Source organism: Mercurialis annua, linkage group LG6 (assembly GCF_937616625.2).
Source record: "Mercurialis annua linkage group LG6, ddMerAnnu1.2, whole genome shotgun sequence".
NCBI classification, from domain to species: Eukaryota; Viridiplantae; Streptophyta; class Magnoliopsida; order Malpighiales; family Euphorbiaceae; genus Mercurialis; species Mercurialis annua.
The window spans coordinates 8,984,959-9,002,849 of NC_065575.1; the positions used below are offsets into that span (position 1 = coordinate 8,984,959).

Sequence of the window (17,891 nt, forward strand, 5' to 3'; positions counted from 1 at the left end):
CTGTCTAAACTTAAAGCCATTGTCTCTCTTTCATGGCTGCCATAATGATGTGTTTCCATTGTTGCACCACCTAAAAAATCCTCAAGTTTTGGCGATGAACTTGACACCATTCCTTGAACCAACAAAAAGAAGATTCAGTTCAGACAAGAAAAACAATTATTATAAGAAGATGCAAGAAGAGAAAAATATACAGACCTTCAAGTTATGACCGATCATTTAGTTTTTTTGATTCAATTGATAGTTTAAACTTAGTCATGATTTCCAGATCTGTTCTAAGAACAGATCAGAACAGACGGTGGTGACCGGAGGTGGCGGCCGAGGTGGCGGCCGGAGGTGGTGGCCGGACCGGCGGCGGTTGTTGGCCATATGGTCTGATTAGGCTGTTTTGGGTTTGGTTAGATTAGACTAGGGTGTTTTGGTTTGATTTTGATTTGGTTAAATTAAGGGTGTTTTGGGGTTTTTGAATATTTTTGGACCTATGATGATGTGGCGCCGTCAATTTTTTTTTATTTTTTTTGCGCCGCCAGCCGCCAAATTTTTTTGTAGGGATATTATCGTCCATAAGGACCGTGAATGGCGCCGCCACAAAGGTTGGGGGGTTTAGGGAAGCTTTTGAAAGTTTAGAGGGTTTACAGAAACTAAGGGTAAAGGTCGAGGACCGTCGATGATTATTAGCCTGAAGGATGACATGAAATAAAGGAAAATTTGCTATTTTTAAAAAATGATATTTACATTTTTTTACCTTAACATCGAAAAATTAAAGAAACACTTCATGTTTTTTCCAACTCTATGTTTTTACTTTCATACCAAAAAACCGAACAGAAAACTTTTTTCCTTTTTTAAATTTAAGCTGGTTCAATTAATTTCGATTTTCAAAATTTAAAATTGAACTGGTCTAATCGTAAAAAAAAACAAATCAAAATCGAACCGGTCATAAAATCAAAATCAAATATAACCAAAAATCAATTGTTATTATTATTGAAATTTTCGGCGACTCGCTTAAAACTGATATAACAAAGAAATTAAAACAACAAAATTTGTCAATTCAGTTAATTTTCATTTTTAAAATTTAAAACCACAAACAAAAAAATAAAAACCACAAATCAATTTTTTTTTAAAAAAAATTCCATCTGATTCGGTTAGAAGAAAAATAAAATGAAAATATCATTATAATCATATAAAAAAGGGAAATTTATATATTTATCTTGATTTTTTTTTTAAAATCCATCTGATTCGGTTAAAAAAACAATAAAATGAAAATATCATTATAATCATATAAAAAAAGGGAAATTTATATATTTATCTAAAATAAAAAAATAATTATAAATTTTACATCAACACAGAAAAGTTAAAAAAAATACATCACGTTTCTATCAAGTTGATGTTTTTACCTGAGTAGCATGGGTTTTATCGCAAACACAATACTGCAAACTACATCAGATCGAAGGTCATCACATAGATCATTGCATCACTCTCCAGCATAAAATTCAAAACCTAATCGACTACAAGACCATTGTAGTTCCTTGACGCGATAGAAGTGACGACCTCGCCCGTGTTTGGAGAATTCGGAGATCTGTTCTCCTAAACAATGTATCATGTTTTCCAATTTTATGCAATTTCCGTATTTGAATATTTTTGAACAATTTTTTTATCTGATGCATTTGAGTTCCAGAGTCAATGATGAAATTTATTCTGCTCATTTATGTGATGTCTAAGGATCTGAAGAAGAACAGAATTATATTTCTAATCTAATGCAAAGTTAAGAAAAAAAATGGTTGAATATATAGTTTGATCCCTGAAGTTGTATTCTTTTACTCATATAACCCCTAAAGTTAACGTCTCACCTACTGAATCTCTCAACTTGTTAATTAATTTAATTTGACCCCTGAATTTGATAAATACGTAAACATTAGACCCCTCAGTACACAAATTCTTCTAAAATGTTTCAAGTGTCAAGTGGACACAGAAGGGTTCAATGTTTACATATTTATCAAATTTAAGGGTCAAATTAGATTGTTTAACAAATTCAGAAATTCGATAGGTAAAATATTAAATTTAGAGATTGAATTCTCTCAAGTTCATTTCAATTTTAGGGATCAAGTTCAATGAATCTACAACATTCATTATCAAATAAATGATGTAGATAAAAAAAAACTATTTTAATTAAATTAACCTACACCATTCATTTTACAATAAATAATGTAAATTATGAATTTGACACTCTCAAGTTAAAATGAATTTAATTTTAATCCTACTCTTTTTCTTGTCAAATTTTAATTCTAAATTTAAAGATTAGATGGTTAAACACAAGTTCAAGGATTAAACTATATATTAAATCGGAAAAAAAATTATATTTCTACCCCAAATATATATGAAATAAATAAATGTCACAGAATAAATTAATTTTTTTTTCTAATTTAAATACAGTCAGGGTGTTTTAAATGTTAATAAAATTATAATAAAACAGAAGTGTTAATATACCTATAAAATATAAATGTAATTGAAAAGATGGTACAGCTTTCTGAGATTGTGTAAATGAAAAGATGGTAGTCTTCTAGTAATGTCATAAAATTAGATTAAAACACATTTAATAATTATGTTAAAGAACTGCTCATGATTACACAATTGTTCTCTACCAAAATGAAGTCAAAACATAAAGCCACCAAAAGCCATGAGAATCGAAATAATTAACTATACACAATTGTTCTCTACCAAAATGATCCCCTAAATCCAGATTTATCTGCTGAAGCAAGAGCAATCGAACAAAGTACCCTACAAAGTTAAAGAAAACTAGCAATAACTACAATTTTTTTTCTTAAAAAAAAAAGGTCAAAGAAAAGCAAAAAATTTACAAATCCTCTCTAAGTTTAAACAATTAAAATATGGGTAAAATTAACCCTAATAAACAAACAGAATTTTCAACATCACAAAATCATGTCAACATGTTAAAGAACAACATACATAATTCAAATATTTCAATAACGAACACCTAATATAGACCACTTACCTTCGATGGGTTGACTTTCAAAATCAGCATCTTTCCTCCGACATTCATAGTTCGGATTCAAAAAGTGGCCAACTATCATAAAAAACAAAAAATATTAACGCCGCAGATTGAAAGGAGATTATCGAAGAAAAAAAAGATGAAAACAAAATACTATACTAAACATTTTTAGTTAGATAGATATTCAATAGCATGTTCAAAAAGAGGTGACAAAAAATAGGCTTAATTGCGTAAAAAATCACAAACTTTAGCGTGTTTTGCAAATTTAACATAAACTTTCAATTTTGGCGATTTAATACATAAACTTTTGATTTTTGGCAATTTTAGCACCGATCAATTTTTCGTGAAAAAAATGCTGATGTGTACACCGGAATAACCACTATTCCGGCGTCCGCATCAGCATTTTTCTCTATTTTTTTTGAAGGAAAATTGATCGGTGCTAAAATTGCAAAAAGTCAAAAGTTTGTGTATTAATTTGCCAAAATTGAAAGTTTATGTTAAATTTACAAAACACGCTAAAGTTTATGATTTTTTACGCCATTAAGCCCAAAAAATATACTCGTAAACTTCAGTTGCCTCATCCACGCGCATCATCAGATGCAAAGGATCATCAGTGTTTGCTCTAATCACAACCACCTCGACAATGTCGCCAACTTTACTCCACATTTTTTCAAATAACTAATACCAATTTCAAAAAACAATGTATTAAACCAAACACAATTTCCCAACACAAGAAAGAGGAACAGAATTCTAACAAAAAAATGAGAAAACAAAAAGTGCTTTCTTGATAGCCCATTTTCATTAAAGTAAGTTTAACACATTCATGTTAAAATCAAAATAGATTGCAATATTTTGGCATCAAGTAATGCAAACTCTAATTTAATTAATGGTCCACCAGCTGATGTATGCATGAAAACCTTAAGAACATGGCATCTCCCAGTTAACAGAACTCTCAAAAACTCAGAAGAAAAATTTCGGGACCATTCTGTAATTAATAAAAATTAGACGACCTGTTTCCTTAGGAAAAAAAAACCTAAAATGCTACTTGTAAATTAAAAAAATTTGATTAGTTACCAACAAACCTAATTATTTATGTTACTCATAACAATAACTATCTCCTTTTCAGATAAACAATCTTTACAATGCATTTATTATTTATTCTGAACTTAAATTAGATTCAAATGCTTTATTTTAATAATGTCAAAATAAATCAACTATTAGAAAGATAGCAATGAATAAAAGGATTATTATAAATTTAGTGTGTGAACTTGTTCAAAATGGCAATTTGATGTTTGAACAAATATGTATATCAATTTGGTGTTTGAACCAGCTAAAAATTAACAAACATGTGTTTTTATCATGTCATTTTTTAAAAATGATAATATGGTAGGCCCATCGGTTAAAAATCTTTATATACCGCTTAACTTGACATCAAAAATCAGAAGAGATAAAACTACAAAAACTTAACATAACTATTCAAAACTTGTCATAAGAGTTTAACTATTAATAATTATTAATTAATAGTAACTAATAGTAATGTCTTGATTAGTAGTATTTTATAATATCTTAATTAATTTAATAAAAAATTAATAACTAAAATGATTTAAAAAGATCTGAAAAATGATCCTAATGAATTTCAACTAATATAACCCAATCAGCTCTTAAAAAATTAGCACCTCTACAAGAAAAATTCTTAGGTGAAACACTTAACAGTGCTGATGTGGAATAAATTTTTTAATTAGCAGTACTAATGTGAATTAAAAGTGATAATAATATAAGAGCAAATCTTCATAGTAGCTTCACTCCTACAGTACAGTACCTAAACATTTAAAATTATGAAAAGATGACAAGCATCGTCTTTTTTTAAGTCGTTTTCATTTTTTTTTTAAAGCCTCCATCAAAATGGACGAACAACCCTATTTATAGCAGTAACAAGAACATTAATATACCTCAAAGAAACTTTGAACATTTGTTCCATCAAATTGAACAATAACATCTTCGGGTCGTATTCCAGCAGAATGAGCAGAAGACCCTAGTAGAACCTATTTGACAATTCAGATCATTAATCTAAATAATACAAACAATTTGATATACAAGAAGAAAACCAATAGTATATATGTAAACAATATTTCTTCCACCTTTTAAAGATATATATATATAAAAAAGAAAAGAGACAAATGATAGTAAATATCATGATGATCTATAAGATGGTAAAAGAATAGAGTGCATACCTTCTCAACAATAATACCTCTGAAAATGTTTGGGAACATTTGACAGAAATTTTCTAAAATACCAAGATCAGTTGTGTGAAGATTAGCCACTTTCATGCCAAGCTTAGGTCGACGTGGTTCCCTATAACAAAGGATGAATCATTTTGTTCGCAAAAGACATGACTACCATCCAAAGTTATCTATTCATCACTTCAAATGGAAACAGAAAATTTATTCATTCAAACATTGGAGCAAAAATAATGCAGAATAACAATAATGAAATAAAAAAATTAATTTTATTTATGCAATTAAGGATTTATAATTGTTTACACCAAAATTAAAAAATTCAAAAGTTTAGTTGTGTTTGGTCTGCCTATTAACCCAAGATCCAGCTTAATCTAACAAATAAACAAAACATACTTGCTCTCATTTAATGCAGTACTAATTTTTTGTCCTCTACTATTTTTTGTTTACTTCAATGTAATGATATATAAATAATGAGGATAAAAATGACGATTAATCATTTAAATAGCAAATGGCTACCTATGATGTGAAAAAAGAAAAGTAGAAATATTGCCTATCAACTTACGAAGGGAGTAATAATACTCATAAGACACCTAGTTACAGGTTAATGTTTTAAGATTATGATGGTTATCGAGTCTTGGGAATAATTGAGAATGTAATTTTAACAATACACTAACAATAAAAAGGAACAATGATCAAAGTAAATAGTAATGCGAGGTAGGTCAATGACAAATAAAAGCTATATAATAAATTCATTGCTAAAGACGACTTATTCTCTAGTACAAAATAGTAGTGATGTCAATAAAATGTGATGAAAAAGCATATATTTGTGAGAAATTTAGAGCATACCCATATTTTTTGTAATGATCCCACCATATGGAAGCTATATTGATTGGCAAAAATGGAGTATAAGACCAATCATAGAAACAGATTCCAATAACTTCTCCATACTGGTTGATAAGTGGGCCACCAATACCACACTAAAAAAAAGCATCAATATTTCATTCATTATGTATTAGGTAATTTCCAAGAATTATCAAGGCCATATCATATTCCAACAAATGTGACCACCATTAATTAAAAACATACTTCGATGTTGCTAGAATAAACAATTATTTGAAAACGCACGCAAAAAGGATAAAAGAAAATTACTCTTGTAATTTTGCAAGTTGTACTGAAAAGCTCTTCACAGCCATATTTGCAATCGCCAAGCCTTAAATAGAGCATACATAAAAATAAAAATTATCAGTAAGGTGTATGTTTTACACTATAGGACCTAATAGCAAACAAGTGTCATTTAAGTGTAATTGGTCGAAATAGAATCAAGCTAAAAATAAAGCTAAATAATTGTGTTAACCTGAATATACCGGGAGCTGCCATGAGATTAAATCTCTTAGAGAAAAAGCGGCCAAGAGCAATCACTGCAACCCCAGGAATAAGATTATATGAAGTTGAATGAGGACGAAGCTCAAACGACTTATGTTTATGAGCGAGGAGTGAACTCGGATCCGTTATAAAAGAATCATCCAAATTTGCCAAACATGCAGCTCGCAATGGAGTGTCGGACTGAATCTTTATAGCAACTAGATTGTAATGGAAATCGCATGCCATTATCTTACCCTCAAATGATTCACTCTCAGAAAGGTACACGATAACCTACAAAAATTATTTATAACTTGTAATTCACGAAACAAATTTGAAATGACTTCACTAAAAATATGTGATTTAAACATTGATACAATGAATGTATTTGCAGATAAACTCCTGACCTTAACATTATCTTCTCTAGAACCCCGATTAGTGGGACACCTGACTAAATTGGCAGAGGTCAATATAACACCACAGTTATCATAACTTTCAATAATAGTTCCAGAAGTTTGATTTAATTCCTTCTCACCTAAGGGACGAGGTAGTATAATTTGATATTAATAATAGTAACATAAACGATTAAGATTAAGATCAAACGGCGAACATAACAGAAAAATTAAAAACAGAAAAATAAAACAAGTAAACAATCAATGAAACAAAGATATGACAAACGAACATAATAATTATAAATAACTACCTAAATAAGATACAATACTGACAACAGATGCAGAAGCTCTTAGAGCAGCCCTCTTAGTATCAACATCCAAGTACAAGTTTTGAGCATATTCATCAAAGGTTGTTCGAGACTCGGCACATTCGAACATGTACTTCATCTGATAAGGGGCTGAGCATTTCATCAAAAAATCAACATAAAAAATAGAATTCAAACAATGGCATATAAACAAATATACTAAAAGAAAAAAACATGGACAAAGTAGAATATATTTGCAATCAAAACTCACTGAATGTTACGCCATCGTCTACTAAATTCCTTTCCCATACGCTTGCTTCCACCTTCCTCTTGAAGGTTAAAGGCTCAAAAAGCATAATTTGTCTAAAATTAGACAATATCAAGCTAAAATCAGAATTCTTAAATTTTAACGAAGCTGTGAAATTTTAAATATAAGAGTTGAGCTATAATAATATTAAATTAAGTCATAATTCTTAGCAAAGTTCTAAAATTTCAAGTATAAAACTTGAACTAGAATATTGATATGAACTGGTAAGGTGTTAGTATTTAAAATTTCTTTAGATTTTGCTCCGATTTATATTTTCTTCTGATTGATATTTTTTCTCATGTAACTGTATGTTCTAAACGTCACAATAAAGAAAAAGAACGTAAGGCATTAATCATAGAAAAGATATAAATAAAAAATTATTTTTAAAAAAATACTACAGTTTTGTTAAAAGAAACTAACAAATAATACAAAGAAGTTAATCTATCATAATTGTTAAATTAATTATTTAAAAAGATGTCAAAAGAGACCAAGATGTGGAACAAGAAGAAAACATGCAATTGTTGGAGAGCAAGCGATGGCAGCGGAAGATCTGTTTTGCAAAAGCGAGTGAGACTTTAGGGTTTTTTCTTAGGGTCGGATTTTCAAGCTCTAACTCTTTTATGTTCTCGCTCCAAATTCTTTAAGAAAGGCTAATGTACCATGTATAATGAATTAAGTGGAGATTTTGCCCCCTCAATTTATAAGTAATGAGCAATTAACATATAAATTAATTTTGTGGACAAATTAATCATGAACTTGCTGATTATGAACAATTACCCCCATTTTCACAAATTAGCTTACAAGTTGAGGGGATAAATTGCCAATTTAGAGAATAATTAGTTTACAAGTTGAGGGGGGGGGGGGGGGGGGGGGAGGGGAATTGCCAAAATAGGGCAAATTGCTCATAATTAGCAAGTTCATGACTAATATGCCCACAAAGTTAATTTATGTGCTAATTGCCCATTGCTTATAAGTTAAGGGGACAAATTGCTACTTAAGTCCATATATAATACAATTGGTTAATTCAATCCAATGCAACAAAATGTAACTAAGTGTGTGTCTGATTCAACTGTTTCTTATAGCTGATAATTGTTGGCTGATAGCTGATAGTTGATAGATCACACGTGTTTAGTGAGATTTGATTGGTTGGTTTTGTTTATATATAAAATGACCGTAAAGGGTATATTTTTTATTGTTATTAAATTATAAATATATTATATTCTACAATATTTAATAAATATATTTATTTAAGAAGTAACTTTAATTTAAATTTATTTACATAGTTTTTTTATAAATTATGATTTATTTTAAAAATAAATAAATTATAGTTTTAATATAAATAAAATAATTCTATATAATTTTAATATAAATAAAATAATTCTATACAATTTAAAAATAATTAGAGTATTTAAAAATAATTTAAATAATTTTATATATTAAAAAAATGATATATTTTAGTAAGGATAATTTTGTCTAAATAATTAAAATATTGAAATAGTTATCATCTATTGGCAAAAAACTCCAAAATAGAGCTTTTCCAACAACAGCTGTTGAAAGTTTAAAAAACTTCAAAAAAACCCTTAAAAAATCTCACCAAGCGCTTCATTAGAACTTTTTAAAGAGTAAAAGTTAAAAGTTTCACCAAAAAACTGAACCAAATACCCCCTAAGTCTCATGATTTTAGAGTTATGAAGTACCTGTCAAGAATGGTTCCACTTTCTCATTTTGAGTTGATCAAATGCATCTTAAAGGCATTCACGTTCAAACAAAGAATGCGACGGTTTTTTCACCGGAAAATTTTGCTTTCTTCAATCTCTGTCGATGATGTCGTCTTCAACAATCAGTGGTGGCATCGGTTTGTATTTACAGCGAGGATTGTTAGTGGTCGCAGCGGTTTTTGCACCGGTTGCAATGAAAAACAGATCAGTTTGCGGATTTCAGTCAATTGCCCCATTCTATCATCTCTTCCTAAAAAATTACAAAAACCGCTGCCAATTTTTGTTGCATCTGCACTCCATAATGATATTGACTAAGAGGTGGCAATTTACAAGTTTAAATTATTTGTCTTGTCAAATATGGGATAATTTGTAGAAACCATAAAGACTAGGGTCATTTTCCCTTGATACCACTCCTATGGAACTGCGAAGGCTGGTATTTTTTTTCCTTTATCTTATATTTTGTGATTCAGATCATATGCATTTGGTTTAACCATAAAATGAGTGAATTTCTTTGGTTAAACAAAGATCCATGTAGTTTCATTTTTCTATGTTTAATAAATATACCTTGAGTTTATGTAACAATTTTGATGTTTTTTCCTTTTACACTATGTGATTCCTGCTTTTTCAGTTTTTTAAATAATTATTTTTCATCATATTTATATCTAGTAATGCTATATATTTTATGCATTCAATAATACATTTTGATTATATATTTAAAAATGGGATCCATAACTATTTTAGTTTTAAAATGCATGCGTTTTCTCAATTTAAGGATTCTATTTTCCTAATTTTATTGCCTCTTGAATATCTGATCAACTAAATTTTTTTGAATAAAATTCTAAATTTGTTTAAAATACCACAAGAAAATGGTGTGTATATTTATTCAATTTTTCCTTTTAAATTTGCGCTGTTTTTTCCTTTAAAACAGTCATAAACCATGCAAATAATTAGCTTTTGAGTTTTCAAGTTTCTTTAGATAAATATTTTATAAATTTATCAATTGTTTATCTTTTTGTTTTTCAAACCAATATATAGTAAACATAATTATTAGGGTTAATTTCAATAAAATACCTTTACGAATTTTGTCAGTTATAACCAAACCTTTAAAAATCGTCTAATTTAGCTAATTTTGTGATATTTTAGACCTTTTCTAGCCATTCATGAATAAAACCAAAAAATTTCCTATTCGTGGATAAGTTAAATTAGCCGATTATGATTGATTTCACTACAATAGGTTTCAAATATCTTATATCATTCAAAATCGGTTATTTTATCACATTCATGAATGACAACTTTTTCGGTTTTATTCACGAATGGTTAGAAAAGGTTTTAAATATTCCAAAAATTTACTAAAATATACGATTTTTAAAGGTTTGATTATAACTGACAAAATCTGTAAAAATTTGATATTTTATTGGGACTAACCCTAATTATTATGATGAATTAGCTTCAGTTAATTGGATATTGAGCAAGGTAATTGTTTTTTTTTTTCTTATAAAGGTCATATGTTTTTGTTTATGATTAACTTCGATTTTTTTTTTGTTTCATGCATTTTATCTCATTACTATATATTATTCTCTAAACATCTTTCATTCTCGTTTCCCCATTATGGATGAGTACAAATCATTATAAATGTCATAATTAATATTTAATTTAAAATTATCATTTTCTAATTTTTTTTTTGTTTTTGTTTCTTATTTTTGGACATATATTTCTACGAGAGGAATCTCTCAAGTACTCCATATTTTCACCATTTGTTTTTTTTTTTTTGAAATAAATAAAACAAATGCTAAAAGTATAAAGTACTTGAGAGATTCCTGTCGTAGAAATATATGTTAAAAAACAAAAAAACAAATGGTTAATTGGATATTGAGCAACTCTCCCACCATTTGGTTGGACAACTCTACCACCAGCATTCATTGTCATACTAGAAAATTTTTGGTTTTAGAAAATGAACAGGTGATGGTTAAAATATTTTAGAAGATGTCAACGGTATGTGCTTTTCTGATTTTAATTTAAATTGATTATATTTACAACCGTTCGTTTAAAAAAATTGTTCTTTTTATCTTGTTCAAATTTGTTAAATAAATATATAGTTAGATGGCTCGTATAGTAGTCGTTAAATCTACATCTGATATTGGTTTTTGTGCAAATGACATTACATTCAGAGAATGGTCATTCTTTTGATTATATATTTATACATAATTATCTTTGATAAAAAAAATACATGCCCCGTCTATCATTTCTATTACTTATTTTTCAACTTTATATTTCTCTCCTAACTCTCATATTCAGTTTCATTTAAATTTTAATTTTAACTTTAAAAATAATACTTTTATTCTATAATTATTATCAAATAACTTATTTTAAATTTATTTAGTTTTAACAAGTATCAATGTAACATATATATAAAGATACAATAATTAAAAAACATTAATTTTACATAATAGTTTTAACAAAAAGATGAATTATATTCACAATAAATAAAAAATAAATTTATTATTATATTGAGATGTGTTTTTTTAATTATTTTTACTTGGTACTTTTCGGTGGCGTAGCCAGAAAATTTATTAGGAGAAGTGAATTATAACAGAGAAAACTCTAATCGGCCGTTTCTTCATATATACCAAACATAGTGGAATTCAAAATCGAAAAAAATTCCTTAAATTTACGTCTTCGACCGACTCCGATCTTGGCTGACGGGCAGACCCGATCATAAGTGGCTCTGCCATTGGTACTTCTTTTTTTGAAGATTAAATATGAACTTTATTTAAATTGCAAAGCAGTTATATTTGTGAGAAATTTAGGGAAGTGACATAACCACTCTTAATGACCTGAAATGGCGGACATTTTGCGCAAGAACATGAACTGTCTGATTCACAGATCGCATTACGAACAAAAAAATAACGTTACTAGACTGCTTTGCTAGCTCCACACAATTGCCAACAATAGGATCCATATCCGAAAAATTTGGATTCCTAATCTTCAATACGATTTTCTTTGCATTCGACTTGATCATGAGATGGTGGCAATCCTTCAACTAACTCAACACTCGTCTGATGCCTATTGCCTCCGCCAATCGAGGCGAAATATTACCATGAAACCTGACATTTCTTGCCTGAACTATTGAGCCCATCTCATCCCTCACAATAATGCCAATGCAATACCCATCCCCTCCGGGAAAAATTGCTGCATCTACATTAGCTTTTAACCAACCATTTCTCGGAGGAGCCCATCTGATTCTACCATCACCATCCAGCTGACCAACCTGACGCATCTGGGCCACCGGAGAATGAGCTATTTTCCAAACTGATAATTGCAAATTGGTTCCAAACAAAATACTATCTACAGTACCCAGCTTTTTCTCCCAAACCACATTGTTCATGTTCTGCCACAAATTCCAACAGATAAGGGCAATCAAACTCTTATCATCATCCCCCGACGAAGCCAACCACCTTGAAGTCCAGTCTTTCATCGTTCCATCTACCTCAAGCTGCGGGACCTTCACCATTGTCACGACCCAAATTTATGAGTCGTGACCGACGCTAGGGAATGGGAGTGGTAGCTCCGAAAACTCATAGCAAGACTAAAAACCTGTGTAAATTTTTCGCAAATCAAATCATATTTCATATATCAAAATACATGTGACCCCATTTTACAAAAACATCATAGTGAAAATGTGTTATACATATACATAGACAAAAACATCTACACTACTGCGGACCGCTAGAATGAAAACCTTCTTTCACTTCTTATGCAAATGACTTCCGAGAATTAAAACTTCGGAAGCTTGACTCTCCAATCATATCATGCTATCCCTGAAAAATGGGAGGAGCAACGGGGTCAGTATAAAACTGAGTGAGTTCACCAAATTACACGCAATATCACATAAAAGGTTAAAACCGTTGAAAAGCCATTTTATATATAGAAAATACTCTTTTAATATCATATTGCATACCTTCTTTACTTTCCTTCATAACTCTTTGTTTATTTCATAAACCTATAGTTTAAACGTATTGACATTTTTGATTTCTTATTATAGTTTTGATTTTTTTTTTCTCATTTTGTTGCATTAGTTTCCGACCGAATCTGAAATCTTAGTTTATATCTTCATGATTCTAAGTTGAGTAAAATCATTGACAAGTCTCTTGCGACTTGATCCTTATGGTTAGGTCCCGAGATAGTTCGTCTGAGTTAACCACAACCATATGGTACAGTCCGGAGATAATTCAACCGAGTTAACTAGTACCATTTCTCAATCCCAAACGATCGTTTGATAGGAGTCCCGAGATAATTCAACCGAGTTAACTCCTTAGACACGGGTCCCGAGATAATTCAACCGAGTTTAACCTCGTGTCTGTATTCGGACTCTGCATCCTGCAGGTCTTTTGAACTTAACTGTCGATTCATATAATTCCTATTGTCGTCTAATAGGAAAGTTTGTTCATATTGTGTCTCGATCTTTTTTCGTATTGATTCTCGATGTATTATACTTACTTTTTATTTCGTACGAGTCCTAAGGACTATCATCGAGAATGGATGAGATACAGGTTCCGAGATAATTCTACCGAGTTCAACCTTGTATATCAGTTCTTATTATTGGGTGTACAATAGTACAATTCTCATTTTACGTTTATTAGTTGATTTTGTATTTTTCGTTCTGTTGTATTGATCCTTTATGGACCATGGCATGGACGTTACAATCTACAAGCGTACATCTATAACACATGAACGTATGGGTATTTATTATGTTTGATAGTACATATCAAAATGTATTATATTTCCTTATTGATCCGATACTTGTATATTATTCAATATTCGATTTATATTATATTGCTTTACCCTTCCCCCGGTATTTAAGTATATATATTATTTCCATTTTCTTATGTTATTATCAAATAACACAATACGAAAGATAATCGTTTGCAAAGCAAATAACATACCAGACTTTCAAACATACATATAATATATTCAAATATAAAAATATTCATAGAGCCTTTCGTACTAAAAATACGTGGTTTTATGAATATTGACGAGTAATTAAAGTGTACTCACCACTTGCTATCCAAATTTTTCAAATAAATACGAAGAAATCTCGATCCGTTTGCCTCGAGTCTTATCGATAGTCGCTTTTTCGAGTCTACGCAAATTCGATAACGCTACGAATTAACAACAAATCTAATTACGATTACGCATCTAAAATTAGTTCGATCAACCTACTTCGGTCATTAAAAATGCTTATCTAAAATAGTCCGATCCCTAAACGAAATCGACATTCTTAAAGTTTAGAACGCCGCCTACAACTTTCATTTAGGTATCGGACCATGAAACGCACCCGAAGGTGTCGAAAACAAGCTCGGAAGTTAATACCTCGAGCTGTCCAGAACAACAGTTCAGACTACACACAAAAATGTTCTGCCACAGATGACCATCTTAGAGTCCAATTCAGAAAAGCTTAAACTTAGAAAATTATAGTTAACATCCTAAAGTTTCCGTATCAACAAACGGAACTTGATTTGGACTTATACAGCTCGAGATATTGCCCTTGCAATATCGCTGTTTTACAGCACAATATTCTACAATATTGTCAACTTCGTTTACGTTTTCGGTTTGAAACTATTACGCGTCGGGACTAACCTATCGACATCATACTTCAAAATCAACATAATCCAGCCCCTAAACACATCCTAATCATATATAATTCAAGACTTCAACATTATCAAATTCACTTATTCATGAAACTCACACCTAGACCGAATGATTTATGCATTTTCCAAATAAATTCCATCAATCAATTTCAATTACAATTCAGTTCTAATAACTCAAAACCAAGTCTTTAATCATCATTTGGATCACCTATCCCTATCTTAGCTTCATGGTCAAAACCCTAATACACTTTACTTTCAAATTTCATTCATTAATCATCAATAACAACATATCATCAACATCAAGCAATCAAATCCTAAGTTCATTTCTTATCCAATTCACTCAACAAAACCTATTCAATAGTATCAATTAAAAATCAATCCAAAAACAGAGCATGCTCACCTTGATTGGTATCTTACATCACCAAAGTTTAGCTTTCAAAATTCACCATCAATTTGCTCCAATTCAAGCTTATAAACACCTAACAACATCAATTAAACACGAACTTCATTAAACCTAAAAATCCCGAAATTCACAGCTTAAGCCTCGACCATATTTTGATTTTATTACCTCAAATTGAAGTCATATATTTGTAGATAATCGTTTCTTCGTTTTGTGTCCGTAAGAATCGCTCAATTTCGTTGAGAAACGAAAAAGATATGAAGATTTGAAGTTTGGAGGATTTGGGAGAAAGGGGTTACGAGTTTGCTCTTTCCTTAGATGCAAATTATCTTTAAACGAATGATTATTCATTCATAAAAGATAATAATAATTGGGTAAAAAGTCCACTTTTAATCCTTAACTTTGCCACCTCCTTACACTTCGATTACTAACTTTTCTTTCGTCCAATTTAGTCCGTCGAATACTAAATCTCTTAGGTCCGATTAATTTCATATTATTTATTTAAAAATAAATAATATTAGACCAATATCTTATTATTTCACTCTCCAATAATTTATTTTAGCAATTTTGGCCAAAAATGCTCAAATTTCCATTTTGAGCTAACTTGCACTTTTTCGTCCAATATTTCATTTCAATGACTATCGATAGCCACTTTATTGATATTATTTTCTTACCTTAAGAAAATAGATTAAAACAAAACTTCCTTCAGAAGTTTATGGTTAAAAGTCCACTTTAGTCTTAAAAGTCCACTTTAGTCCTTAAAGTGGCTAATTTGCATTTTAACTCAACTTCTCTATTAACTGACATGCTTAACTAAACAATGTCCGAAAGTTATGAAACGTTTTCCATAATTTCTAAAACATATTTCACAGATCTTGGCGTGAAAATTATTAGCTCGGACTTTCCAACTTATTTTATTTTATTCCCTTTAGTCCCGATTAAATCCAATTGCTCGAATAATAATTTTCAATTAAAATTATTATTTTACGATAATTCCAATAGACCCGCTTCAGTCTAAGTCCTTATTATCCAATCTTAATCTGATATTCTCGTTCTTAATCTCTATGATTATGCCTCTTGGCACTTCACGTAATACCTCAAAAATTTAGGTTATTACAACCATGTTCTAACAAGCAGCTGCCAAAGGGCAGAAATACAACAGGTGATTAGCATTATCAATAACTGATGCGCAAACTGAGCATTGGTCGAGCACAAAGACATTCCGACTAGCGAATGTTTCCGTTGTTGGAAAAAAAACCTTTGCAAAGTCGCCGCATAAAGTTTCCGACGTGAAGTGGGATGGATAGTTCCTAGATTTTGTTCTAAATAATATCAAGCTGGTAGCTTTCTTCTCCACAAGCTACTCTATAATAACTCTTGACTGAAAACACCCCTTTAGGTTCATACTTCCATAGCCAACCGTCATCGACGCCTCTACTACTGATTGGAATACCTAAAATATTTTCAGCGTCCCTGTTATTAAACACATCATTCACAAGCCCCACATCTCATTCTCGCCCATCAGTCACCATCAGGCTGCTCACTTTTGCTCTTTGAAGACTCTCTGGCATAAGCGTAGTAACGAGTCCGCTCTCTTCTCCAATAACCCAAGGACTACCCCAAACAGTAGTTTTATTGCCATTTCTGATCCTCACTCAAGAGCCTTTAATCATCACGCCTGAGTTTCAAATATGCTCTGCCAAACATAGCTTGGGTTAGAATCCAATTTAGCTTCAAGAAAACTTGTATTGGGAAAGTATTTATCTTTAACCACTTTAAGCATCAAACCATCAAATTTTCTTCAACATTAGTAAGACGCTAAGCTTGACGAGCTAACATGGTAATATTGAACTCTCGAATTTTCTTAAACCCCATTCCTCCGAATTTCTTAGGCAAGCAAAGTCTATCTCATCTCGCCCAACAAATACCTTTTTTTTTCTTGATCTCTATCCAACTAAAACGAGTTAAGCATCCTCTCTAATTCCTCACAAAGCCGTAAAGGAATTAAAAAGACGTTCATAACGTAATTGGGCATTGATTGTGCTACCGTTTTGATCAGAACTTCCTTTCCCCCCTCTAGATATAAATTTTTTGAGTTCCAACCGCTCACCTTATTCCACACTCTCTCTTTGGTGAACCCAAAATCGCCGATTTATTTCTTCCTACCAAGGAAGGAAGGCCTAAATACTTCCCACTGTTGCTAACCTCCTCCACTCCCATGACCAAAATGATGTCACTTTGTCCTCCAACTCACATTAGGACTAAAAGTAATGTTTGATTTCTGAACATTTACTTTTTGGCCCGACAACTGTTCATACTCAACCATGACATTCTTGACAACATTCATTTTATCCACTAAGGCTCGAAAGAAGAGGAAATAATCGTCAGCGAAGAAAAGATGGTTAATAGACCGAGCGCCTCTACAAACTACCGCTCCATGGATTCTTCCCCTAGATTCCTCCTGAGCTAACATAGGCTAAGACCCTCAGCATAAATGATAATGAGGTAGGGAGATAAGGGG

The 17,891-nt window shown here is 30.8% G+C and overlaps 2 protein-coding genes across 2 annotated transcripts; both read right to left on the reverse strand.

The window, feature by feature from the left end:
* Positions 1–2,571: 2,571 nt before the first annotated feature.
* LOC126687528 (putative protease Do-like 14) lies at positions 2,572–7,680 on the reverse strand. Its single transcript, XM_056106117.1, has 11 exons — positions 7,569–7,680; positions 7,304–7,450; positions 7,008–7,135; positions 6,596–6,894; positions 6,391–6,451; positions 6,088–6,218; positions 5,236–5,356; positions 4,954–5,046; positions 3,564–3,682; positions 3,008–3,079; positions 2,572–2,772 (listed from the first exon to the last, which is right to left on the reverse strand). The coding sequence occupies exons 1-10, from the start codon at positions 7,651–7,653 to the stop codon at positions 3,052–3,054; spliced, it is 1,212 nt and encodes a 403-aa protein (XP_055962092.1). The 5' UTR covers positions 7,654–7,680; the 3' UTR covers positions 2,572–2,772; positions 3,008–3,051.
* A 4,682-nt stretch (positions 7,681–12,362) lies between these two features.
* On the reverse strand, positions 12,363–12,833 carry LOC126687530 (uncharacterized). Its single transcript, XM_050382090.1, has one exon. The coding sequence runs from the start codon at positions 12,831–12,833 to the stop codon at positions 12,363–12,365; it is 471 nt and encodes a 156-aa protein (XP_050238047.1).
* Positions 12,834–17,891: the final 5,058 nt, after the last annotated feature.

Excerpts from the sequence above, each read along its gene's own strand:
- LOC126687528 (XM_056106117.1), bottom strand. The coding sequence starts at position 7,653 with ATGCTTTTTGAGCCTTTAACCTTCAAGAGGAAGGTGGAAGCAAGCGTA. Across the intron at positions 7,136-7,303 it reads CAGTATTGTATCTTATTTAG|GTGAGAAGGAATTAAATCAA; the intron begins GTAGTTATTTAT and ends CTCGTCCCTTAG. Across the intron at positions 6,452-6,595 it reads GCAGCTCCCGGTATATTCAG|GCTTGGCGATTGCAAATATG; the intron begins GTTAACACAATT and ends GCTCTATTTAAG.
- LOC126687530 (XM_050382090.1), bottom strand. The coding sequence starts at position 12,833 with ATGGTGAAGGTCCCGCAGCTTGAGGTAGATGGAACGATGAAAGACTGG.